Below are 27651 nucleotides of genomic sequence, written 5' to 3'. Positions count from 1 at the left end.
TCTGGAGGCCCAGCTGGCTCTATGGGTAAGCCGTGGAGAAGACTGGGGGCCTGGGAGCGACTCCCTGGAACCCACGCACCTAGGCAGGCCTCGTTGGTTCGAGTACTCCGCCCGGCAGCACCCGGACGCTACAGCCTGAGCCCGGCCGGCCAGAGCAGGCTCGGGCAGCGCTGTCGCTTTAAGAGAGGGGCGGGGCCTCGGTACTGGCAAGGCAGGGCCGGCCCACAAGGCTCCTTTTCCTTTTTGATCCATTCAAAAATTACTCATTGCAAATTCCCGGACCGCTAGGAGCAGAGAAGGAAGGGGGCGGAGGAGAGAGGGCTGCTGCAGGCGCCGCGCTGGGGGCACCCGGGGGCCCGAGCAGCTGACGGCTGGTCCGGCCCAAGCAGCCCGCGGGCCGCTCTGGCTCCGGTGGCCTCACCAGGAAGCGTCAGTCTCGACTCTGGGGAAGCTCCGAGCGCCGCCTCCGTCGCCGCCGCCGCCTCCCGCCCGGCGCCCGGTCCCCGAGCCCCCTCCCCTGCTCACTCCCGGACGCTCGTGGCTCGGGCGCTTTCCCCGGCAATGGCTGGCCGCTGAGCCATGGCTCAGTACGGCCACCCCGGCCCGCTCGGCATGGCTGCGAGAGAGGAGCTGTACAGCAAAGTCACCCCGCGGAGGAGCCGCCAGCAGCGCCCGGGCACCATCAAGCATGGATCGGCGCTGGACGTGCTGCTCTCCATGGGCTTCCCCAGAGCCCGCGCGTAAGTGGCAGGGCTCGCGCCCCTCGCCGCCCCCCGCGGCCGGCCCTCGGCTTCGCTCCGGCTCGCCTCCCCGCGCCGACCGGCCGGGCGGCGCGCTCCCCGCTGCCCACCACCTGCCGGGTCAGGACCCGCGCGCGGGCGGCCCGGGACTCGGCCCCTCCCGGCGCGGGTGCCGGGGCAGGCGCCGCGCGGGAGCGCTGGGCGGGAGGGGGCCCCTGCTGAGAGTGCCGGAGGTGAGGCACGGGCGAGGGCACCGGCGTCGGCTCCCAGGTATCGTGCCCGGCGGCCGGCCCCCGTAGTGGGGCTAAGCCGGTGTCTCGCGGGCTCCCCGAGGTCTCCAGCGCCCGGCCCCCGGGGAGGCGGGGCCCCACCGAGGATTCGGGCACCCTCTGGATCCGGAACGCTGGGCTGGCTGAGGATCCTCCGATGGCTGGGAAAGGGCAAGGGACCTCGGGGCGGAGGTCTCACTGCAGCGGCTTCCAGCTCCGGATGTCGCTCTCCGGTTCGGTCTCCCTCCGGAGTAGGAGGAGCGGGCGCGTGGGTGTTGCTGCGTGTTCATTGATAGGGAGGATGGAATGAGAAGGAGAAGCGATTCCTCCTGGGGACCTGGGTTCTCGTCAGTGGTGACGGCAGCGCGGAAATCTGTGGGTGCCTGAGAGTAAGAAGGGGAGCTGTCCTCCCTCATCCTTCTAACCCTTGGAGGGTGGGGTGGGGAAGGGCTGAGCGAGCGCAGGTGGCAGTCCCTGGAGCCCGCTGGGAAGAGGCCTGGCCGCCTGCACAGGTCAGTGGCAGCAGGAGTCTTCTTTAGCTGGTCAACCAAGACCGTGGGGCTGGAACCCTGCCTAGGAGGAAGCCAAGGCCCGGCGGCCAGGCCCTTCTCCTTTGGTTAATTTCTTAGGTGGGGACACAAGGCCTGCGATCCTGGGGGGGCGGGGGCGCTGCTTCTTTGAATGACATCACCTAAACGGGAGAGTTGGGCAAACTTTATCAGGAAGGGCCAAGCTGATGAAAAAAAAAAATTTTTTTTCTCCCCCGTTTTGTCAGGTGGCAAGTCTAGGTTACCCTTCCCCAGCCTCTGGGCAAACCTTGCTTACTCTATTCTTTACTAACTTGGCTGTGACCTTGTAACCAAAGCACGCCCCTGGTTTTATCTTTCCACCCAGCCCGCTGGGACAGTCAGGAAAGTGGGCCTTGGAAAGTCGGGAAACAGACTGATGTTTTTCACTCCAGTTGACTTCCAAGCGATGGGGCTCCAGTTCCTGATGCCCGAGTTACAGAGAAAATGGGGTGGGCTCTGCAGGGCTGTGTCAGGTGTGGATGCTGCAAGTTATGTCCTTATTCTGGTGGATGGCTGTGCACGCCTCTCCTTAAGGCCCGGAGGTAGGGGCTGGGGAGTCTGCTGGGCAGTGCTGCAGAATTAGCACAGGCCCCCCCGGCATCTAGGCCAACATTAAGGACCTAAGTTACTCAATTGAGGGAAGAAATACTTAACTGAACTCCTCAGACTGTCATGTTTGCTATTCAAACCTGCTTTAAAGGGGCGTCGGCATCTTTTTTCCTGCACTTGGGTCCGGGAGGTCTTGTCCATGTCCCAACAGATTGGGATGATGGTCTAATTTTGGCTGGTTCAACCCCTGAGATCTCATAAGAGCTAGCATTTAGGGAGTACTTATTATATGCTATTCTAAGCACTTTATCTTTATTAACCATTGTATCCTCCTAGCAACACAATGAGAAAGGTAACATGTATGCCCATTTTATGCATTTGGAAACAGAGGCTTAGTAATGTTATATAACTTGCTCAGAGTCAGAACACTAAGCAGTAAGGCTGGGATTCAATCCGCCAGGGTGTCTGCTCACCCTCACATCCAGAGCCCAGGCACAATGAGTTAATGTACGTAAAATGCTTAGTGCAATGCCTGGCATGTCGTGGATGATTATTAGGTGTTAGCTACTGTATTAGTTTCTGGGGCTGCTATAACAAATGGCCACAAACTGGGTGGCTTAAAACAACGGAAATGTATTTTCTCCTAGTTCTGGAGGCAAGAAGCCCTAAATCAGTGTCACTGGGATGAAATCAAGGTGTCGGCAGGGCTGTGCTTCCTCTGGAGGTTCCGGGGGAGAAGCCATCCCTTGCCTCATCCATGGCTTTGTGGCTGTTGGCATCGGTCGGCTTGTGGCTGCATCGTGTGGGTCGAGGAGATCTCGGAATGCACGGTCACATTGCTTTGCTATCTGTGTCGAATCTCCCTCTGCCTCTTTCCTGCAAAGACACTAGTGATTGCTCTTAGGGCCTCTCCAGATCATTCAGGATAGATAGCCTTGCCATCTAAGGATCCTTTATCACATCTGCAAAATCTTCCCCCCCCCTTTATTTCTTTTATTTTTACCATAAGGCAATGTTCACGGTTCCAGGGATTAGGACTTGGAGAACTTTTGGGGAGCCATTATTCAGCCTATCACAGCTAGTAGGATTATGACTAGCACTGCCTCTCTTTACTGAAAGAGTGACCGAGTGGGTCCTCATGGAACAGCCTGGGCAGGAGGGGAGTTGGCTTTGCTGTTCTGTCTCCATCACATTCCCTGTCTGGGAGGGCGCAGAGCCCTTGGCTGTTACCTGATCTAGTTCTACTCTCCCTGGGCTGCCAAGTTAAGAAGACAGAGAGCCAGGGCATCGGGCTTAGCTTCTGAGAAGCCTCTTTCTTAGACCTTAACCTTAGAGGAAGGGGCGTGAAGAAATTGCAAGCAGGGGGGAGCGGTGATAATTTTCTGGGTTCTGGGAGACGTGGCCGGATGCCTCAAGGAGGGATGAGAGGGATGTTTGGAACACAGCCCTTTGGAGAGACTGGTGGTAGCCAAGGCCAACAGCTCTGGTTTTCCTTTGGGTGTAACTGGGTCTGGTGTTATGCAGCAGCAGGAGGAGACCTTCCACCGGGCTCTGGGTGGGCCGGCAGAGAGCTCAGGCCAGCAAGGCCCAGGTCCCATTCCAGCCCGTGTTGTGCTGTGGTCTTGGATAAGTCACCTAACTCCTCAGGGCCTCACTGGCTCCCTCTGAGGGGAACAGGACTAATTCGTGCATGCTTATTAACTGCTTGACAGAGCTAAGGGAGAGGAGTACTGAGCCAGCTGGGTGACCTCGGGGTATGTTCCCTCTAGCTCATCACTCCCTCAGAGCTGAACTAGGTTTTTTCCATCCCACCCTATTACCTTCGGTTCACAAACACTGCTGTAGAAGGACCTGCCATAGGGAGGACTGAGAAGTAGCGATTTTTCCTGGGTGTGTATGTCTGTGTGTGTGTGTGTGTGTGTGTGTGTGTGAGCACCAGGTAAGGAGGTGTTAGGGAGGCCTCAGGAAGGAAACTTTCAAGGGGCCAAAATGGCCTATCCCTTCCTTTTTTTTTTTTCCCCCTTATACCTGTTAGCTCTTCTAAAAGTTCCCATTCCAAAAATTCTAAAAAGAAAGGTCCAGCTTGGTGAAGACTGGAGTGAATTTGGTGGGAAGGCAAAGGAACGATGTGCTGAACAAAGGCCTGGGGAAGGGGACGTCTGGGGGCCAGGAGAGAAGGTGGGTGGGAAACTCTGAGGGGGATTATTGCTTTGCTCCTTGATTTCATACCATACCCTACTGGCCTCTGTGGTTTGTGGGGGAGCGAAGCTCTTATCTCTTGTATCTTCTGCAGCTTGAGGCCAAGGGTGTGAGCATCACCTCACCATTGAATTTGAGGAGTCCTCGCCGATACACCTTTGACCTTTAATTTTGTTTTGGTTGGTTTGGTTTGAGGCTGCCTGTGTCTAGAACTCTGCCTCTAGCAAATGGCTTTAATGTTTGCTGGTGATGGAGAGATACAGTCTTGCAAAAGGACTTGGTAGCAGGGATTCCATGGCCCAAGCGCTAGTCCAGCTTCTGACTGAGGAAGCTCTTGGGTCTTCCATTTTCCTCAACATTCCTGCACAGCTTCTGTGCCCAGCAACACCTGTCCTGTGTTGCTCACGAGGCTTTGTGAAGACACAGTGAGTCACAGGCAGGAAAGGACTTAGAATAGTTGAAAATATAACGTGGACACCGGACAGAGAGGATTATGGTTTTATTGTGTCGATTGGAAGAACAGGAGGTGAGGTGGTTGGCTGGCTGACATCTCCAGCAAAGATATACCTGTGGCAGAGGCCCCGTCCTTTTTTCCTCCAGGGAATATTTGAACAATGCCTACCTAGTCAAAGAGCAGGACAGTGGAAGAAGGAAAGAGCTGGCGTAAGCATCTTTGACTTCGCTTTGGACAGTAAGCTGCATTAGCTATGCCTCAGCGCCCAAAGATAAAACACCTTCAGAGCTGGCTGCACATGGAATTGCAAGGCACCTTGCACGGCCCATGAAGTAAAGTATCCAGTTTCTCTGGCCTTCTCCAGATTACCTGGTGGTTGACATTGGAGCCTCTAAAAGTACTCAGTCAACTCAGCATCTCCGAGTTGTGGCCGATTCTGGTGGAGGGGGCTGCTGTAGCTGCTTTCCCCGGGGGCCTTGGGGAGAGAGAGGACACAAACGGCGGACCACCTGGAGCTGGAGGGAACTTCTAGATGGGCAGGGCAAAGGACTCGAAGCTACCCATCATGACCGCGCACCCACACAAAAGTTCCTCTACGTCTCTCTGTTATTTTGCAGTCGGAAAATTGCTCTCATGCACCAAAGAGCCCTCTTGATTGGCACAGAAGTCCTCTGGGGTACAGTGCAGGATGGAAGACTTGTTTTAAAGATGAAGAGGCTTGAGGCTCGGAGGAGCTCGGCGGGCACTTGACCTGCATGGGGCCCAGTCACCATGAAAGTCTTGAGCTAAAACTGCGAGTCCAGTGACCTTCCCAGGCTGCACAGAGACCCTGGTTCAAAAGGGAAGACTGACAGGCATTGTTATTTTTAACTTTATTGAGGTACCATTTATGTACCTGAAACTAAATCTATTTACAGATTGATCAGTTTTGCCAAATGCATACACCCGTGGCATCCCCACCACAAGACCCAGCACTTGCCTGTCACCCCTAAAAGTCTCCTTGTGCCCCTTTCCACCCTCTTCCTGGGGAACCGGTCTGCTTTCTGTCGCTACAGATTAGTTTGCATTTTCTAGATCTGCAAGGAAGCGGAATCCTACAGCGCATCTTCTTGTGCCTGCCCGGCTTCTTCCCTCCGCGTAATATTTTGGAGAGTCTTCCATGATGCTGCATGAATCAGTAGTTCATCTCCTTGTATTGCTAGTAGACCACGATGTATTTGAATTTGCTGGTAATACAATTATAACCCCTTGCACAGAGCTTCTACGGAAATTCCACTACGCCCTAGTAATATTACCTTAGGTTTTTAGACCCCTTTAGAGAAGACAAAGCAGATTTATATGCATAATCATGATCAAGTCTCAGACCTTGATGGTTTCATGAGAAAACTAAGTGCCACAGAGAGTGAAGAGTATCGTTCTTCGTGACTCTGTCCGGGGGTTTTTGTCACCACCCTGCCCCCTGTCCTTGGCTGCCTCAGACTCAGACTGCTTTTCACTGAGGTGCAGTCATTAGATCTCAGAGCTAGAGGCTTGGCTTTTCAGAGAAGCCACATGCAAACCTAGCGAATCTGTGTCTCTCACCAGTTCTTCTCTGGCCAGTGACCAGGGCGGCTGGGGTATCGTCGCCAGCCCCATCCCCGCAGGTGTCTGATGCGTGCGTGTGTGTGTGTGTGTGTGTGTGTGTGTGTGTGTGTGTGTGTGACGGGGGGGGGGCCTCTACTTGTGCAGCAGGGCACGGAAGAGACCCCAGCATTATCTGCCCAAGACACACAAGTCTAGCCTGTGCCTGGTCAGGCAGCCAGGACACTTTGGGCAATTTGCTGGAAGTGCCATGCTTTAATTTCCCGGCCCGGAAAATGTCGATAATAACAGTACTTACCTTATAGGATTGTTGTAAAGGCCAACGGTGCTGTCCCATGCAAACAGCCACGGAGTCTGTGGCATCCGGTGAGCCCTGGGTAAAGACGGGGATGTTCCTGCTGCAATGGTGATTTTATTCTGCTCGGCTTCTTTGGGGCCTGCTTCCTGGGCTGCCTCCACTGTTCATCTCCCTGCTCCTCACCACTCTGTGGGCATGAAGTCGTGAGTAGGGCGTGGAGGCTGTGCCTTCCCTCAGTACCTGGGTTCTGTTCCCCAGCGCCTCTGTCTGCAGAGTGCCCCGAGGGATGCAAGGCTGAGGAGAAGCAGACCTGGAGCAGGGCCTGTGCCGCCCAAGCTGTTGATTATAATAAATGGCCCGGGTTGGGGATGTGCAGGAGTGCCAGATGGTTGTCTTCTGATTAGTCTCAAATGGAATCAGACTCTAGCGCTAGAGAGAGAGAGAGAGAGAGAGAGAATCTCACTCGAGAGCGGCTTCTCTGCACCGTGGTGGGCACAGTCCTTGCAGGATGGAGCAGCTGCTGGAGAGGAAGATGCTTTCGGTCCCCATCGAGGCTGACAGCTCTTGTCTCCTTCATTGGAGGATTTTCCCAGGGGCCACTGCATGTCCCTCAGAGGCTTCTGGGAGAATGTCCCAGGGGAGGATGGATGGACAGATGGAGCAGGGGCCTCCGCCCTCCAGACCTTCTGTTGGGGGCTCAGGGTTATGTGATAGGAGATCTCCTTTCGGGTTGGCCCCTCTCGCCACCATCCTTGTATTCCTGGTGCCTTTGCAGGCATGTTCTTTGTCAATTACTGTTTCTGGGGCTGAGGCCTCTTGGGAATGCCTCAGATGAACATCCAGAAATTATCTGAGTTCTTACGAGGTGCATGGTATCCTACCAAATTCTGTGCAGTTCTCAGGAGGAAAAGATGAATGCCGACTTTCACTGACCCTCCGAAGGCAGCTATTGGAGCCTGGCACTCCGTCTAGCTGGCTGCACTTCGTCCACAGTGACCCCCCGAGGGGCAGGTGTGCTTCTTCTAGGCCTGGGTGAACAACACTTTACAGATAGTGTAAAGGTTCTGCGCTCAGCTCACACCCCACTGGTAGCCCAGGGGTTGTGGAAAGCAAACTCAGTTTACCTTTCTTTCAGACCCCGGCTTTGCGCTCTTGCTCTGCTCTCGCTTATTGGTTGTTTGTTGGGTTCACACCCATCTTTGTCTTTTCCCAGGGCTCAGTCTTCCCAACTGTAAATGGGGTTGAAGTCAGCCACATCTGAGGCGTTTTGGAGGCTCGAGGGTGACGTGGACACATGGTTTTGGACAGCACAGGATGTTTTCACTGAGTCTTGTATTTCTGTTTTTGTTTTGTTTTATTTTCCCCAGTGCTTTACTGTCAAATTCTTCTCTTCTCCCTTTAAATAAAACTTTTTGGGACTGACTACTGATATTCTAGAGAGTAAATAAACAGAAAGAAAGAACGATAGCAGCCAATTACATGGCAAGGGGGGAGAGTCATTTAAGCAGTATACAATAGTATCATTTTCAAATTGGTACACAATGGGCTCTCTTGCATAAAACAAAGTGCTGGTTAAATGAAAGAGGAGGTTAGTGCCTTGAGCCCCACCCCTGGGGGAAATAAATGGCTCATGGGCACCTTTTTAATTAAAGGGGCACCTTCCCTTCTGGAAGTCACCAGCTGTTTGTGTAACGATTCACATTGTGTTCCTTTGCCCCAGTGGAAGCATGAACACTCTCGTACCTAAAGCAACAGTGGCAATGAACTCCACCAGGACTAGGGCTGTTGCCACACACAGTGGGAAGCTGGAAGAAACACCAGCAGAAAGCAGAGAGCAGCAGTCTGGCAAATGCCAAGAGGAAGCTGATAGCACAGATGGCCAGAGGCAGCCCAACAGTTCGGATTTCTTTTCAGGTGTTGTTGGATCAGCCTTCTCTATGAATCAGGTAGCAGGCTTGTTTAGAATCCTGCTTCCGGGTTGACTGTGCCCCATTCAAAAATATTGACTGTGAGCATTCACCCTCTAAATGTTTCTTCTCTGATCTCGGGTAGGAAGCACTTAACAGGGAAGAAATCTGCCTCCAATCACTGCTTTTGTGTACAGTCTTATTTAAACACAGACACACGCTCAGAACAACATGGGGTTGCTGGAGTTCTGAACTAGTGACCTCACCTATGTCATACCTTGAGTGGACTGTGGACCCAGCATTTGTCCGCTTTCTGCTTTCTGCCGAAGCAGATTTCGCCCACCCTGGGGAACTAGTTCAATCACAATGCATTTCGCTTCTCTTCCCTGAGCTTCCTTTCACCCACCCTCCACCCCTCCCCACCTCCCTCCCTTCCTCTCTCTTCTTCTTCCTTTCTTTTCTGGTCTCTTATCCCTCAAGCCTTATTAGGCTGCACCCTGTGAAGCACGGAGGGAAGAGAGAGGGTCATCCCTAGATTACCTGCAAAGATACCAAGTACTTTGTCCCGGGTCTGCAGCCACTTCAACCCACCGTGATATTTTTTCTATTCGGGGCCTCTTCTGACATATCCTGACAAATGAAATCTGAGGAACAAGACAAGGAGAGAAAAAAAAAAAAGAAAAAAAGCCAGACAAACACCATATGGTTTTACATATATGTAGAATCTAAAAAACAAAACAAATGAATAAACAAACAAACAAAAGCAGAAACAGGCGCATCAATATGGAGAACAAAAGTGATGGTTGCCAAAGGTGCGGGGACAGGCAAAATGGGTGTAGGGGAGGAGGAGGTACAGGCCCCCATTATGGAATGAATAAGGCACAGCATAAGGAATATAGTCAATGCTGCTGTACATAGTAGTGTTGGATATGACTGACGGTAGCTGCACTTGCGGTGGGCACGGCATTCCATAGAGTCTTGTCAAATCACTCTGTTGTACACCTGAAACCAATATAACATTATGTGTCAACTAGACTTCAACAAAATTTAAAAAAACAACCACCCAATATTGCATATGTGTTATCTCCATCAAACGTTTCCTTGGCAATGCCAATTTTTTTTTAGTGTTTATACACTTCACCACGTATTTATGAGCAACTATGATAGCCTATTCTAACAGGAGTTATAAAGAGTACAGAGCATCATTATATATAATCTCTGCCCTCAGGAACTGGCAATTCAGTGTGGAAGACAGAAAATGATAATAAAGTGTGATCGGTGTGCTGCCAGAGATAGATGCAGGACGTAGGTGAGGAGGTGAGGAGGGTGCTGTAACCAGACAGGGAGCCCTGAAGGAAATTCAAGGTGTGAACAAGATGGCAGCAGGACCCTTCAGTTTGAGAGGTGGGAGTTTGGGAAGATCAGTGGTAGACCATTTGAACGATTTCATATTATACCACAATGGAAGATAGAAGCAGATTTTAATCTAAAATTGGGTCTCTTGACTCACTCTGCTCAACACTCTCTCACCTTCTCCCCCTCTGTTACCATCTAGCTCAGAAAGAAAAGGAAACATGTTGGCTACGAAAAGACAGAGCTGGCCCATAGTTGGGCCTGACTTGAGGTTTAACATTATTTCGTTTACTCTTCCACTGGGCATTTACTGAGTGCCAGCTGTATGCCAGGAACTTGTTATGGATGTGAAAGTTGTCTTCCTTCTCCAAGAGCTCAGCCTTCCTCAAGAGAGCAGGACATATAAACCTAAAATGCGATATCATAATATGATTGTTGCTGTAGTCAAAGTTTGAAAAAACCCCTGTGCGACCACAGAAAAAACAATTAGCGCAACCTGAGAAGGTTGAGGAAAGCAGAGGAGGTGATAATTAAGGCAGACCTTAAATAATGAGGAGAGCTTTTCTGGGCAGAGAGGAGGGGAGACATTCCAGTCAGAGAGAACAGCTTGACTTCAGAGCCGCGGCCCCGGGGGGCTGGGACTGGGGGGAAGGAGACAGAGAGGTAGTGAGAGGTGAGGTGGAGAAATGAGTTGGGACCAGACTGTTTCCTGGAGATTGTAGCAGACGGCATGGCAGTAGCTGTAAAGAACAGGCAGAGTGAAAAGAAAAGGAAAGAAACCAACCCCCAAGGATAGTATTGTGGGGGACCAGCTGGTGGGTAGAGTAGAAAGAAGGTGAAGGAAGCTAAGAGGGATGGTCCAAGAGGCAGGAAAAGAACAAAATGACAGGTGTCCTGGAAGAAGACGGGAGAAGAGAATTTCATGAAAAAGACTGAGGTCAAAAAAACGTTCCATTCCCTTTGCAATGCCCAAGTGAGTAAAGTTGGTGGTTGTGAATGAGGTGTTCCCAGATGGAGATTCCAAAGCCTCTCTGTAGGGTTTCTGGTAATCCTCTTCAGCACCCCCAAACTCCTGAGGATCAGGACCCCGGGATCCTGCCCTGCTCTCTGACACTCTTTCCTTGGACGAATGGAATCTTCTTTCTGAAACGGAGGCAGCTGACTGAGATCTGACTGTGAATGGACCAATGATCTGGAATCTCTGATGTAAGAATCATCTCCCCTTTAGGATTCCCTCACTGCTAGAGATTTTATGTGCTCCCCCATCCATACCTCAGCACCCGGCCTCCACCCATCCGTATCTGCACTTACCTGCCCTCACTGGAAACTATGTGAGATCACCGGACCATCTGTGCTGGAGTGACCCTTCCTTCATTTCTTTGTTCAACACATCTTTCCCAATGGTTACGGCATGCTGGTCAATGCTGTGGATAAACCACTGAGAAAAATTCTCAGCTCCTCCTCTCTTTGGTCTCCAGCTGAGATCTCAGCCTGCTCATTTTCTCTAATTTCCTTTCTCCAGTAAGCTCCTGCCACCATGTCCTCTCCATCAGAAAGAGCTCATCAAGGAGTGTTGGGGATCTATGCTCTGTCTATAAGACATCAAGATTCGTGAGGAGGCTGGTGGTCAGGGACCAGAGCACCTTCCGTGTACCTGAGGGAAGGCGTTGTCCAGTCTTCTAAGTCACTGCAAGTTGTCCTGCACACGTGGGCCCACCTGCACTCACCTACAACGTGGAGACGAGTGGGGATGTGTGGAATATGAATGGATGATGGCTTTATTGGGTGCTCTGGAAGGAAATGCTAGAGGAAAGAAGGGGGAGAAAGAAACAAGCAGAAGACCCTGAAGTGGGGGTAAGTACATTTACCCCAAAGAAAGTACATTTACCCCAAAGAAAGGGAAGTTGTACTTTGTGTGGTAGGTTTTATGTGAGCATTGGATTTCTGAGAGTTGGTAGACATGGACAATGTACAGAATAATACATGGTTTTAAATTTAGGTGATTTGGTGAGTGACGGTTGCCAAAGGATGTGAAAATTAGTGACATCTTTGTTTAAAAAATTATTTATTTATTTGACAGAGAGAGAGAGAGAGAGCACAAGCTGGGGGAACAGTAGGCAGAGGGAGAGGGAGAAGCAGGCTCCCCGCTGAGCCAGGAGCCAGACGTGAGGCTTGATCCCAGGACCCTGGGATCATGACCTGAGCCGAAGGCAGATGCTTAACCAACTAAGCCCCCTGGGCACCCCGTGAATGTCTAGAACACAATACTTTGTGAAAGCTCTAGATAACAGAAAGCATACGTAGTTAGAGGTGTTCAAGAAATGTTAATCATTATTCACATCTTAGACTGCACCTCGTATTTAACTGCGTGATAGAAATCACTTGCCCCTGGCTTGAGAGTCACGTATGAGGAATGATAGGACTTGCTTCAGGGTGAAGAAGCTCATACAAGGTTCCTGCCCTCGATTTGGGACGACTCCTGTATCTCTGTTGAAACAGAGTGTTCCTGCATCAAAAAGACCTGTAGAGACAGAATCTCAGAAATGTATAGCTAGCATTGCTTGTGGAGCTTGTCCAGTCCAACTTCCTCTTTTCTACATAGAAGTAAAATGAGACAAACAAATGAAGTGACTTTTTCAAACCAGCTGGTCTGTGACAGAAGCAGACCTTAGGCCTCCTGACTCCCAGGCCAGAACATGGTTTCTTTTTTATATACATCAGGCTACTTCCCTGAGTGCAGGCTCTGCCTCCAAGAAGGAGATTGCTAACAAGGCTTTCTGGCTCTGTTTTCAGGAGGAATGGACTGGGTTATTATCGTGATTAGCCCTTTCACACAGTTTCTCTGCCTTTTCTATCCGTTTCACTCCCCTCCTTCTGTCTGCCATGTGTTTACATCTCAGCCTGAGGAAGAGGCAGCTAACTTGTCTATGGCTAGTTGGAGTGGTCACCTCTGGGAAGAAGGGTGGGCTGGGTGGGGACGGGAGCATCACACTGGTGGTAGGGGCGGTGTTGGAGGGGACCCAGAGTTGTCTCAGTTACCCACCTAGGACGGTAAGAACAAATGTTGCCTTCCGCTATGGTGGAGAGAAGACTGGCTTTAGCGACAAAAGGCTGGCTTCAAATTCTGGACCTCATCACTTTCTCATCTCCAAAACCACATCTCAGGATGTGGTTTTGATCAAGTGTTTCAATACGTTGGATGAATCAAAATGAGGCAATGTATATACAAGTAATAAAAATCACCAAAAATACCCCTGAAAAAAATAATACATTATATGTTTATAAAAAAACTTTTTTTAAAAATCACCAAAAGTCACGCACGTGTGAAGTGATACTACTTATTGTCAGGGGTCGGGTCCTGGTACTTTGAGGCTCTTCCAGAAAGCCTGTGGACTGTTGGTTTTGTGTGACATTTGGTGGGCCGTTCTAATCCTCCCTAACCAAGCTCTCTTGCTTCAGAGAGGCTAATGCTGTGAACGAGGAACATGAGGAGCCCCTTGACAGGCCAGTTGCATCAAAGTGAACACTTCCTTCTGGAAGTTTAAATTTTCACTTCACCCCTTTTGGGAAGTAGGGACATGAGTCATAATGAGTCAGCAAGTGGCTTTTGTGAACAACAAGAGGTTTTGTGACATACAGCACATGTGACCAAAGGCATGTGTAGTAGAGTTTCCTATCGCTACTCGAACAAACTTGTAGTGACTTAAAACAACACAAATTCATTCTCTTAACATCAGGAGATCAGAAATCCACCATGGGCATGATGTGGCCTAAAATCAAGATGTCAATAGAGCTATGCTCTTGCTGGAGGCTCAAGGAGGGAGTCTGTTTCCTTAACTTCGCCCGCTTCCAGAGTGTGCCTGCATTCCTTGGCTCATCGCCCCTTCCTCCATCCACAGAGTATGCCTGCATTCCTTGGCTCATCGCCCCTTCCTCCATCCACAGAGTATGCCTGCATTCCTTGGCTCATCGCCCCTTCCTCCATCCACAGAGTGCACCACTCCCACTTGACCTTCCATCTGTTTCTGCCTCTCCTGCTTCACTGTTTCCTTCAGAAAGACCCTAACGACTGCAGTGCTCTGGCTCAAGATGCTGAACTTAGTTACATCTGCAAAGTCCCTTTCACCCTGGAAGGGAACGTATTCATAGGTTCTGGGGATTAGGGCGAGGGCATCTTTAGGGGCCATCGTTCTTCTACCATGGCACGTATGTGCGTGTGTAACACTCTTGGTCTGCATGTCCTCCTAGTTTGTGATGTTCTACACAGGACAGAGGTCTACCAGATCTCCTCATTTGCCTTTCCTATACCTAACTCCTCACTGGTTGTCTCGTCGCCCTCATCATTCCAACCCCAGCACCGAATATTCATAGCTAACCTTCGCTGAGTGCCTACTTGGTGTCAGGCAGTATTTTAAAACATTACATGTGCACTATTTTGTTTATTCTTTGTAACAACCTTCTGAGATAGAAGCTGTTATCATCCCCATTTTACAGATGAGAACACTGCGGCACAGAAATTTTTAAGTTGCCCAAGACCACACAGCTAGTAAGTGGTAGACCCAAGGGGCAAACCCCAGGCAGTCAGATTCCTGAGTCTGGGTTCCTAACCAGCACCCACAGTGATGATGTGTAGCTGGTGTTTAGTAAAGTTTGATGAGTAGCAGAAGGAAACAAACTTGAGGTCCAGAGAAATGACATGATGTCTTTAGAATACATAGAACCGGGAGTCAAGAAGGCAACCTGATTGTTTTAATATGTTTAATCTCATTGGTTTAATCTCTTACTGGGCCCAAATAGTTGCAATGTGGTTGGCTGTCTACTGGTTTTGTATAGAGTTACAGTGATATCGTCACCCTTTCTGAAAGCATGTGTATGTGTTGTGTGTACTACCCATCTCAGCTCCAGACTTTGAGAAGACAGGCAGAAGATTGTACTCAGGAGTTTACAGAATAGCATGTCCCTGCCAACCACATCTCCTGGACGCTGTCTGTGTTGCAAATTGAACCCTCCACAAGAGACACGGGAAGCGTGCTCCTATTCCTGTGGCCTCTGTGAGGCTCCTTGGACAGAGTACATAGTAGTTTGCCTGGTACTCATTTGAATGAGATAGTGCAGAGCCCAACTCTTTAGTGCACAATAAATGGTAGATATATGGTGATCCAGATCACTAGCTTTGGAATCACAAAGTTGTATGGGACGCAGGAGGGGACTCTGGGTGAAAGTTAATGAGCCATTGTAAATCTTTGGTGAGTTCCTAAGTTCTCTTCCCAACATCTTTAAGACTTGGGGCCTAGAGATAATTTAAGTAGCATTCAGTTGATTGGGTAAGCGTTCTGGGGAGGCGCAGGGAGATGAGGGGAGTTGGCTGAGGCGTGTGGAATGGCTCTTCTCCATACAGAACCACACCACTCCTGCCTTCTGCCTGGCTCACAAGTACTCAGACCTACTCCCCTTATCAGGAAGAATCCCTAACACATCAGCACAGTGGTGATGATGTAAAGGGGCCCTGGGGGAGTCAGCTCTTAGGTAGGTCTGATCATCAAGATGAGCTTTTAGGGACCTCAGACCTCACCCAGACTTTCAGCAACTTCGTGCATCAGGATTGAGGAGAACGTTTGAAGTTCTTATCTTCCTGCAAATGTAAGATCACAGGCTCTCAACTGTAAGGCTGAAAAGACAGCCATAACCCCTTTGCTGTCTGGCTGCTTCAGGCGCCACAGACCTCCGGGTGTCACTTCATCCATCAGGCCTTGGCAGGGAGGTGGCAAGTGTGCTTGTCTTGTTCTGGCCTGTGGCTGGCAGCCCTGTGGGCCAGTGGAGTGGGGAGGTGGGCCAGCCGAGGAAGAGGGGCTGGACACCAGTAAAACTGCTTCAGCAAGATGGCGTGTGTCCTGCGTGACTGGTGAAGGCTTTCAAATTGGATGACTCTCAGGGGACCTTGGGTAAACAGAGAAGGTTGCTGTTTGCTAGACAGCTGGCTCTGAAAGATATGGAAGATAAGGGGGCACATCTCACTTGAATTTCTTTTTTAATTTCTCCTTTCCATCTTATGCATTGTGGGGAACTAGCCACTGTTTTTCTGAGTTGACCCGGGAACCAGGTAATCTGGGGCTACATATGTTTAGTCAGAAGAAGATTTAAAGAGGGTATGGGAGATGTTGAGGCAGGGCAGAAAGAAGAGCCTGTTAATTCGACAGAAACTTACTGAGCAACGACTTTGTGCCAGGCACTTGGGATTTGTGCTGAGTGCTAGAGGTACTGATAGGAGTAAGACCCTGCCCCTGACCACAAGTTGCTCTCAGGCTCTTGGGCAAGATAGACTCAAGCAGAGGACTGCAATATCATGTGATAAGATAGAGAGGGAGGGAGGTTCTCTCCTCTGATATCTGGGGGCCTGTCGTAAGAAAAGAGGATGCTTATTTTGTGGACTTTGGTGGGTAGTTATATTGCTGGGGGGGTGTGGGCACCTTCCAGTTCACCAGAAAGACAGTTTGGAAACCAATGGCTCAGCTGTGGTGTGCTCTAGTACATTCTCTGCCCAGTTATGACTGATTGTAACTGAGCTTCCCTCTCAGCCTCCTCAGAAGGACATAGTTGGAGAACATATCTGAAATCCCTGCAGGGATTAGGTTTGGCCAGCCTGGGATCTGAGGTCTGTGGGGAAGGATATGAAATCTGAGGGTGTCCTTTATGAGGAAGCTTCTGGATAGGTGCTTTCACATGCATGATTCCACAGCTCTGACAGTAAAACAGATCATTTCCCCTATTTAATATATGGGTGGGGGGGGATGAGGTAGGTGGGTGATGGGCATTAAGGAGGGCACTTGGTGTAATGAGCCCTGGGTGTTATATACAACCGATGAATCAGTAAACTCTACCTCTGAAACTAAAAAAAAAAAAAAGGAATAAAAATAAAATAAAATATGGAAAAAAAAAAAAAAGAAGCCTACAGAAATGCACCCAAAGCTATTAAAGGGTACGACTAGGCAGTCCCAGGACATGCGCATACAGATAGCCCAGAGAGGGAACTCACTGAGTCCCAAGGTACTGAAAAGCCAAGAGGTAGGAAGAGCAAGTGGGGGGTAGACCTGACCTCCAAGCCTGCTGTCTTTAAAGTGCCTTTGTGCCAAGTCTCTGGATTCTCTGAACATCCCCTACCCAAGCATCCCTTTTGAAGCAGCCTCACCAGGGTTGGTTAGGAACAATGCATTCACACGCAAGGGCTGAAGGGAGTAGTGTTGACCTCAGGTAGTCGGATAAGGGCCTCGGAAGGCGTGAACCTCAAACACTCACTTGTTGGGCACGTACTTACCGATGTGTAATCAGTTCTGTGCATGTGATCACTTTGGGGCAGAGGGAGTGGGCAGAGGCTCAGAGAAGCAGCAGTGAGCCACATGCAGAGGAGATGGACAAGTCCAATGTAACCAAGCCAGGACAGAACAGCACCCCCTGAGAATAGGAAAGGAGAGAACTTGTAAGGAAGGAGAATGGCTTTGAGTTTATAACAGACTCAGGAGGTTGGAATTTTTTTTTTTTTTTTAATTTATTTGAGAGAGCGAGCGCATAAGCAGAGGGGGAGGGGCAGAGGGAGAAGTAGACTCCACGCCAAGCTGGGAGCCCAATGCGGGACAAGACCCCAGGATCATGACCCCAGACGCCCCACCAACTGAGCCACCCAGGCGCCCAGGAGGCTGGAATTTAAAGCCATAAAAGAAATAGCCTTAAGTGAGCCTTGAATTCCTTGCAATAGAAAATTCCAGAAGGGCTGATGTTCTTTCTGTTGTCACTGCAGTTTCTGATGATGGGGAGAATGTATGTTGCAACACTTCTTGCTAAAAAATCCGAGGTTATTTCCTTGTTTGGTTTTCTTTGCTCTGGAAATGCCTTTTTCTACAGAGGGAGTTTTCTTCTTTAAAAGAAAAAGAAGAAGATCACCATCAAGGAGGAAGTACTACCATGTTTCTTTAGCCTTTCTCTGCGCACTGCTGGACTCCTGCCAAAATATTGGGAGTACCATCGGAGAGCTGTGTGTCAGGGTCCAGAGTACCTCTTTCTCCTCCTTGCACCAATTTCCTATTCACCGGGTGGTTTTGTTTGTTTGTTTCAACGTGCAATTATCGGGCTTGCTCGCTGCTAGGATCAAAAGAAAAAACGATGCATAAGGAATGGCCCCTGATGCCTTGGTGCTCCCAGTCTAATAGGGAAGACTGAGAAGTGATCAGATGAATGCACTGCACTCTGCCACGTGCCCAGAAACAGAGAGAGATGTAGACAGTGCTATGGAACAGCACCGGAGCTAGCAAATAACTCTGCTTGGGGGTCCGGGGTTCTTCCAAAGATCTGGATGCTGTCAAGTGCATTCATATGAGGTCCTCCAGGGTGCTGGAGAGAAATATCATTTTTGAAGACTATTTTTTTTAAAGATGTTATTTATTTATTTATTTATTTGACAGAGAGAGAGGGAACACAAGCAGGGGGAGTGGGAGAGGGAGAAGCAGGCTTCCCACTGAGGAGGGAGCCCAATGCAGGGCTCGATCCCAGGACCCTGGGATCATGACCTGAGCCGAAGGCAGATGCTTAGCGACTGAGCCACCCAGGCGCCCCTGAAGACTATTTTTTTAGAATGTTTTAGGTTCAGAGCAAAATATAGAGATTTCCCATATACCACTGCCTCCCAGTCTCTCCCATCATCAACATCGCTCCCCAGAGTGCTACCTCTGTTACAACTGATGAATCTACATTGACACATGACAATCACCCAAAGCCTGTAGTTTACCTTAGGGTTCACTATTGGCATTATACATTTTATGAGTTTGGACAAATGTATAATGACATGTATCCATCATTATAGTATCATACAGTGTGTTTTCATTGCCCTAAAAAGCCTCTGTGTTCTATCTATTGCCGATTCATCCTCCACCTACCCCACCACCACCAACCAACCCCTGGCATTCCTCCTCCTGCAGCCACTCCATAATGTTGCCTTTTCCAATATGTCATATAGTTGGAACCATATACTATGTAGCCTTTCCAGATAGGCTTCTTCTACTTCATAATATACATTTAATGTCCCTCCATGTCCTCATGGCTTGGTAGTTCATTTCTTTTTAGCACTGAATAATACTCCCTTGGCCACAGTTTATTTATACATTCACCAAATAAAGGACATCTTGGTTGCTTCCAAGTTTTGGCAGTTATGAATGCAGCTGCTATAAACATCAGTGTGCAGGTTTTTGTGTGGATATAAGCGTTCAGCTCTGGGAGGCCTGGGTGGCTCAGCCAGTTAAGCATCTGCCTTCGACTCAGGTCGTGATCCCAGGGTCCCGGGATCGAGTCTCATGTCAGGCTCCTTGCTCAGTGGGGAGCCTGCTTCTCCCTCTACACGCTGCTCCCCTTCTTGTGTTCTCTCTCTCGCTTGCTCTCTCTGACAAATAAATAAATAAAATCTAAACAAACAAAAAAATAAGTGTTCAGGTCCTTTGGGGAAATACCAAGGAGCTTGATGGTAAATGCCATTTATAATCATCTTTTTTTGTGCCAGTCGCTAGCCTCAGCACCTTGCATACACTATGTCAGTTAGTCTTCACTGAAAACCCATGCAGTTAGTAGTAATTTGTAGTAGACCCATTTGCAAATGAGCAAAAGGTGATTGAGCATGCCTCATGAATAATGGCAGAGCTGGGTTTCTTTTTTCTTTTTTTTTTCTTTTTTTAGAGCTGGGTTTCTAACCCTAGCGTTTCTGAACGTTTCTGACTCCGAAGCCCTTTCCATTAGACCTACAGTCAGGGTGCCTCAGTTTCTGCTTTCCTGGTTTATTTTTGTTCCTGGATGACAGCTTTAAACTCACACACAGAGCTGCAGCACCCTGACTGGCAAATTAACGTTACTGGCAGCTCACCCAGCTGCTGTTTCCTGTGTTTATAGCCCACATTGCAGGAAGGTGTTTTAAGAGTTGTTTCGAGTGTTGTGTCTGCTTCTCCTTGTGAAAGTGTGGATGCCACTTCTGAGAGGGAGGAAGGTGACATGGGTTGCTCAGTGTTGGGTGGCAGTTCCCACTGGGTGGGGATTTGGAGAAGAATGTGCCTGTCCCTGGAAGAGATCAGAGGCTTTGTTCTGTTTGGTCTGCGACCATGTGGTCTCAAGAAGTCAATGGACTGTGAGGTCAAAGTTCTAGAAGATGCTCTGCGGCTGATCTTTCCTGTGACTCTGGGTAAGACGGTTTATGTCTGCTTTGCCCATCTGTGCAATTAATTATCCCGAGTTTCCAGGAGTGCCTCTGATGAGCCCAGGATCATGTAGATCCAAGGGCCCCAGACAAACAGGATGCATTCCTGGCCCCTGAGAATCCCTCAGATGAGAAGAGGGGCAGACAGATACAGAAGCAGTGGAGAATCACCAAACAGAGGTATGACCTGCTGCCAGGACAGCCGGCTTTCTTCCAAGTTTTCAAAGGACCCTCTTGAAACTGCAGGGTGTTTGGAACTGTTTTTTGTTTTTTTGTTTTTTTTTTTTGAGCTTCTTAATTAGAGACAGCTAGTAAGATCTTACTTTTGTTGTGAACCTGCTGTGTGTGTGTGTATGTGTATGTGTGTGTGTATGTGTGTGTATGTGTGTGTATGTGTGTGTGTATGTGTGTGTATGTGTGTTTTACACTTTTGTCCATCCTGAGGGGATTAGTAAGTAGTGTTTCCATTTTACCAATGAGAAAAGCCAGACAGATCAATTAAAGGCTTTTTCCAACTGCAGTAAGTGACTGCACCAACATCCCCAGGTTAGTCTGTTTTTGGAGCCTTTCCCTTTCTACAGCCCCCACCAAGACCCTTTGAAGATTTCATTTTAACCATTCAAGATACCAACAAACATTCATCCCCTGCTGAAATGTCTTCTGCTTCTCTTCCTTTGGCTCCCTGCTCTGTGTTTGCAGGTATCCACTTCAGTATCAGTCAGGAGGTGATCACCATCAGATTGCTGCCTGTCTTTCCAGCCCCCTCGCCCTCACCTTCCTCTCTGCCCCAGTACTCTCTGTACCACCCAGCTATCTTTGACGGCTCCAGTTCCCACAATTTTAACACCCCTGGGGCTTGCTCAAGTTTGTTAATCGATGAATCAACAAGTGCCTTCTTCCTGTGTGCACTTTTCTCTCAAGTGAAATCATAAACGTCCTTTTCACATATGTTGCCCTTTGAGAAAATTTCTCAGATTGCATTACCCGTTTCTCACGTCTGGGCCAGGCTCTCCCCACTCGCGTCGTGAAGCAGAACGAGTGCGAGCACATGGCCTTGTGTGTACGTGTGCGCAGGCGCATCTGTGTGCGCGGCCCCAGCACGTTGGATGCACCCCATCCCATGCCTCTGTTGGAGCACTTTGCCTATCACATCATCGTTGGTTTACCCCTCTCCCAGACTAGAGTGTCTCCTTGGAGTGATGGGTGTCTTCGTTCCTCCTGTTTCCCTAGCACGTTGCATGGTGCCTAGTATCTAGTGAGCACTCAGTACGTTTGTCCCTTCAGTGACATTTATTATTTCTGCGCCCTGTACTACGTGCTTTGGAGACAATGACAAGCAAAACGGGACTGGTCCCTGCTGCCTTCATGAGCCTAATGAAGGTTCGTTGGAGGAAACCCAGCTTGATCAGATTCCCTGTGAAGGAAGGCTGCGGTGTAGTCGGCTCGGGCTGCCGGGTCGCAGTGCCGCGGGCTGGCCAGTTAAACCTCCGTCACTCTCACACCGTTGTGGAGGCTGGAAGTCTAAGATCAAGGTCTGGCAGGGGTAGGGTTGTGGCGAGGACCATCTTCCTGGTTTGCAGACGGCTCCGTTCTCACTGTGTCTTTACACGGCCTTTCCCGGGTGGGTGCTTGTGGGGGGAGAAGTGCATCTGCTGGTAGGAAAGAACCCTCTCCGATCTCTGCTCCACCTTCGTGAGTTTCTCTCACCCTCATGGCCTTGCGAAGGCCCCATTTTCAGGTACCATCATGTTAGGGGGTAGGGCTTCAACATATGAATTTGGGGGTGGGGGGAGGCACAATTCCATTCAGTCCATAGCAACTCTCAATGACCTTCTGGAGAGAATAGCTCTGGGGATTTGGGGATGGGAATTTTAGGGCAGGCGGAGGAGGGGTGGGGAAGATGCCCTCCTGAGCAGGTGGGGGCGCACCCAGGGTGGGTTCCCGTGCCCTCCACACCATCCCGTCCTCCCCCGTCATCCTTCCCCAGGCCTCTCAACTAACTGGGCTGACGGAGGGGTTGCTGCTCCCTCCTCTTCTTGCCACTGTGGCTGCCCTCAGCCTGCAGTCTGTCTGGCTGATCCACATTCCTCAGGCTTCGGGTAATCAGTAAGGAAATCGAAGCCACAAGAAATGAGAAGGGCTGATGCCTGCAGCCTCAGGATGTGTTTCCCAGGCCTTCTCACAGAGCGCTCATCAGCACTGTGCACGAGTCAGGCCCAGGACGATGGACTCCCCATCTCGGTGCCGAGCCTGCTGGTCCTGCTGCCGGGACCAGTGCTGCATTCTGGGGGGTGTGTTTTCAGGAGCTGCTCCTTGGGCTCAGAAGTTCTCTGTACTCCACAGAATGGCGAGCCCCGGGAAGAGGCTGGCTATTCCCAAAGGCTCTAAGGGTTTCAGAGCACTGGCTGAATTTCTGTCTCTCTGAAACACTATAAATTGAACTCCTCCATCAGTTGCAACAGAGGGCATCGATTTCTGAGGCATGGCTTGGGGAAAAGAAAACACCACACCAGGATTCAGACAGGAGAGGCTGTAGTCTGTGCTCTCCACTTTGATTTGCTGGGTGATCCCGGACGTTTCTGTTGTTCCATTCCACGTTACACACGTTATACCCCTGCCATGTGCCAAGAATTGGGCTTGGTTCGTGGACAAGCGGGAATATGTGAGATGACCTCTGCTTTAAGGACCCAGGTCCCACGGCATGTGATTCAGGCTGTGAAGAGGGAGATGAGGTACCAAGGGACCTCACTACAGGGCCACTTAACTCAGCCTCAGGAAATCCGGGAAGGCTCCTCTCAAAGGAGGTGCCACTTAAGCTGAAGCATGAAGGACAAGAAGCTGGACAATTGGCCATGTCCAGGGTGGAAGGGTGGGGAGACGAGAAAATGTTCTAGGCAGAAAGACCAGGGTGTGCATAGGCGTGTGAATGAGAAAGCCTGGTACATCGGGGAGCAGAAGGCACATGTGTGTACGCGTGGGAGTGTGTTTTCAGGTATGTGTGTGAGAGGCATGGGGTGGGGGAGTGGTAACAAAACTGGACAGACTGGCAAGAATCACGTAGTAGTAAGTCTGAGTTTATTTTGAAGGCTCTGGAAAGCCCCAAAGGATACTGAGCGAATCATGGCGTCCCCAGATCCGTCTGATCGAGCCTAGCCTTGCCACTCAAAATGGGGTCCCCAGACGAGCAGCTCAGGCAGCACCCGGAGCTTGTTAGAAATGCAGAGCCTCTGCTCCACCCCAAACCTGCTAAATTAGAAACTACATTTTAATAAGATCCCTAGGTAATCTGTATGTACATTAAAGCTGGAGACCTACTGATCTATGGTAAGGGTCAGCAAACTTGATAAAGAGCCAGAGAATGAATATTTTCAGCTCTACAGGCCACAGGGTCTCTGTGGCAATGACTTAACTTCATGGCCATCCTGCAAAAGCAGGCAGATGATATGTAAACCAATGAGCATGGCTGTGTTCCAATAAAACTTTATGGACACTGAGATTTGAACTTCATGTCATTTTCACCTGTCACAACAATATTCTTTTGGTTTTGGTTTTTTACAATCGTTTAAAAATGTAAAGCCCATTTTTTGCTTGTGGGTTCTATGTAAAGTAGGCGGCAGACTGGATTTGACCATGGGCTATAGTTTGCTGACCCCTGATCTGTAGGATTCAGATCCTCAGCTTTCACATAATACCTCTTGACCTTTACGCTTTATTGCGAAAATCCAGTGAGCTGGGAATGACATGGAAATCCTTATTTTCAGATGAGGAAATGGAGCCCAAGTGGGAAAATGACTTTCTCAAGGTAACACAGCTACTCACTGGTTAGGGCTCAAACACAGGCCTGCTTACCTCCAAGCAAATGCTTGTCCTCTACTCCATGTATAACCAGTTTGAAAGGAGAACTAGAGCCTTATCTTCTTTCCATAACATAAGCAGAATAAGCAAAGCTTAAAAGGCAGATTACCTTTTTCTTTCTGATAAATTACAAACAATTCATTGCAGGCTTTTTAATGTCAAAGCCAAATGCTGTGAGCAGCCTGTCCTGGGAAAAGGTATTCTGCAGAGCAAGATCCAAGGCTTTTCAATACCCAAAATGAGATATTGAGGCTCTTTTTTTTTTTTCTAATTTAGCAAAATAAAAGTTAAAGTAGGTGCTACTCCATAAGAAATGACGTTTGACTAGAAATTAGTTCATATATACCTATTTGTTTTTATTTCAAACTTGTTCATTCATGGTAATTAATGGGTTGTTCATTACAGTCATTATTTACAAGCATAATAGAGTGAATGAACCGAGTGCCCCACCTGTTTTCTTACACAAACCTGGAGCAAGCCTAAAAGATTCTTATTGCAAAATCCAAGACATTATAAATCTTTTTTAATCCACCAATAAATTCCACATCCATAAATACATATCCCCAGCTATCACCCTTCTCTTTGCCCAGCCCGACTCCTCGATCCAACAGAAAGTCACTCACAAAAAGGAAATGGAGCTCTTGCCTCCTTGTACCTCTTGTACTTTAGACAGACAAAGATGAGATTTAGAATATAGGTCTTGGATCACTCAAACTGAAGACTCCACTCTGAAACCATGTGTGCAGCGAGGTCCTCTGGGATCATGACTGAGCACACCTCTAAGTAAAGTGGGGCCCAGGAAAGTGGGAAAGTGAGGGTCTTATCAGCCATTGTAATAGGCATGGGTTTATATGCATCCTCCAACACCTGCACACACATACACTTACACATGCACGTGCACGCATGCCCACGCATGTCCCTCTTGCAAGCTTGATCCCTGCGGTTGTAAAAAAATGCGCTTCTACCCAGAAGCTGGAGAAACTGGTGAGGTTGCTGAGTGCTGCGGGGGACGGGGGCATAAAGAGACAGTCATCTGTTGCCATCATGCAACCACCGCTGGGTCAGAGCATCCCGGATGCTCTGCTTCTGCTTGAGAAGCCTTGTGTGCTGAGTGTGGCAGAAGCAAGGCTGATTCATCGCTGCCACCTGGGGTGGCCCAGCTGTCAGAACAGGAATGGCCCGTCTCCCCGTCTCCGTCTTTCCTGCCCTGTGCAAAAAGCGACCGGTTGTGAATCAGCTGCCCAGACGGAGGCATAAGGGAAGCCCAAAGGTTAGTGGGTAAGACAGCGGAGTGCAAATCCTCCTCCTCAAGTAGTACCCTGCTGACTCACTTTGAGGCCTTGAACAAATTACTTTTTCGTAAATAATTAATTTTAACAGCGTTCATTTATTTAGTACTTGACTGTGTGGATGGTACAGTGGAGCCATGGTTTAGACCCAAGTGTCCGACCCACCGCTTCATGCTGCCTCTCACCTCCCCATATGAGATCCCATCTTATCTGCACACCAGTTCTCTAACAGGGATGGGAACCATATTCCCATTTTATAGATGAGAACACTGAGGCCCTGAGAAGTTCACTGATCCCAGGTGTGGGGCAAGGAGGGACTCTAAACCTTCTGACTCCAAATTCCATGTTCTGTCCAGTTTGCCTTTCCTGAGCATTTATTTTTCCATATGAGAAGTTGAGAAATACTTCTTTCTCCCTCCATTGGTTCCCGGAGTCTGAGATATACATCTCTATCTAACCGGGAGCCTCTCTGAGGGAGATGGTGATCGGGTCTCCAGGGATCAGCTCTCCTCCCATTCTCTCCCAGCAGGACTGGAGGAATAGCCCTGCTGCCTACAGCTCGCCCCTCCCCCTTCAGGAAGGGCCACAACCCAGTCTGGGCAGCATTGTCATAGGGAGCCTGCTCCATAGACTTCATCAGAGTCATCCTGTAGGGATCAAAACTTTTATAAACTACTGATTTTTTTTTATTTAATGGAAATTTTCAAACTTTTATAAAAGTAGCAAGAACAGTATAATGAAAGCAAATGTATTGAGCACTTCCTACTTTGCTCTTAAAGCATCTATACCGTGCACTTCCTGCCCAGTCTTCTACTCCAGGTTTAAAAAATTAATTCCTAGATATCGTACCATTTCATCTGGATGTATCTCTTAAAGATTATAACTCTTTTTAAAATATAACCACAGGGTCATTATCACACCTGAAAAATAATTATGTAGTATCAAGTATGTAGTCAGTGATCACATACCATCTATTGCCTTATAGTTATGGGGTTTTTTTTGTTGTTGTTTTGTTTTTTAAAGATTTTATTTATTTATTTGACACAGAGAGAGAGAGCACGCAAAAGCAGGGGAAGCAGGAGAAGGAGAAGCAGGCTCCCCACTGAGCAGGGAGCCCAATACGGGGCTCGATCTCAGGACCCTGGGATCATGACCTGGGCTGAAGGTAGTCGCTTAACTGACTCAGCCACCCAGGTGTCCCTTTGTAGTTTTTTTTTTTTAATAATTTTTTTGTGTGAGGGCGCCTGGGTGGCTCAGTCGTTAAGCAGCTGCCTTCGGCTCAGGTCATGATCCCAGAGTCCTGGGATCGAGTCCCACATCAGGCTCCCTGCTCAGCGGGAAGCCTGCTTCTCCCTCTCCCACTCCCCCTGCTTGTGTTCCTGCTCTTGCTGTCTCTGTCAAATAAATACATAAAATCTTAAAAAAAAAAATAATAATTTTTTTGTGTGAACGAGGATTCAAATGAGGTCCATACCTGAACAGACATGTACGCCTCTTAGTGTGGCTCCTTTCTTTTCCCACCCTTCTCTTATTTTTTATTTGTAATTTTTTGGTTGACAAAACTAGGTCATGTGCCTGTAGTTTCCCATAGTCTGGATTATGCTGATGGCAGCCCCAGGATGTCATGGAACATCTTTTTCTGGTAGTTCTTACAAACTGGTAGTTAGATCAAGTGGGGACTATTGATTTTTTTCAAATTGTGATATAATGAGCATACAGTTATATTAATACCAGGTGTACAATATAGTGATTCAATAATTCTCTACATTACTCCTTGCTCATCACGATAAAGGAATGATCAGTTTTTATGTAGATTTCATTTGGATCAAAACCTCACCTGACCAGGAACTCTTGGTAAGACACCAGATACAACACAAGTCCTTATAGGAGAAATGGGAAAGTCACTGAAGAATAATGTAAAATGGGGTGTTTGTCTTATTAAACCAACTGGCGAAGTGTGTCCTGTGGTTACAAGATTGGCCAATGAGACGTGATCTTGTGAACAAGCGTTTATTGAGTACCTACTATGTGTCCTTCATGACAGTAGGTGTTGGCGCTTCAGAATCAAACGGAGCATAGCCCCGGCCAGGGATGCTTTTTCTCTAGTGAGGGACAAACCAACAAGTCAGGGGTGATGGTATATCATGGAAGTGCTGGGTGGAGTTCTAGATGCCAGAGCTTCGGAGAAGGGGGAGGTTCGTCTCACTGGGTGATGTGAAGCTTCCCTGAGGAGGTGACATATTATGAAGGATGAGAGACAACAATTTTAGAACTGAAAGTATTTGGTGCAGTTTCCTAGATGTGCAACAATGGAGAGGAAGTGAAGGGATGCAGGCCTGTATTCCTTTTTAAAGATTTCAAAC

The 27651-nt window shown here is 48.9% G+C and overlaps 1 protein-coding gene across 3 annotated transcripts in view; it reads left to right on the top strand.

The window, feature by feature from the left end:
- Positions 1 to 242: 242 nt before the first annotated feature.
- The window catches only part of UBASH3B (ubiquitin associated and SH3 domain containing B), a 137305-nt gene continuing 109896 nt past the window's right edge, over positions 243 to 27651 (top strand). The window contains exon 1 of one of the 3 annotated variants that reach the window (XM_028125898.2): positions 243 to 740. In XM_028125898.2, coding sequence (XP_027981699.1) covers positions 580 to 740 — 161 coding nt within the window. In that variant the 5' untranslated portion in view covers positions 243 to 579. Of the gene's footprint in view, positions 741 to 19775; positions 20130 to 27651 lie in introns of those variants that run through there. The other 2 variants (XM_028125899.2, XM_088017690.1) reach the window with 2 other exon arrangements.

Source organism: Eumetopias jubatus, unplaced genomic scaffold (genome assembly GCF_037043125.1).
Source record: "Eumetopias jubatus isolate StellerSeaLion01/CBP00866 unplaced genomic scaffold, mEumJub1_p1.0 scaffold_13, whole genome shotgun sequence".
Classification (NCBI taxonomy): Eukaryota; Metazoa; Chordata; class Mammalia; order Carnivora; family Otariidae; genus Eumetopias; species Eumetopias jubatus.
The sequence above is the reverse complement of the archived record's forward strand: the minus strand, read 5'-3'. Positions and strand labels throughout refer to the sequence as shown.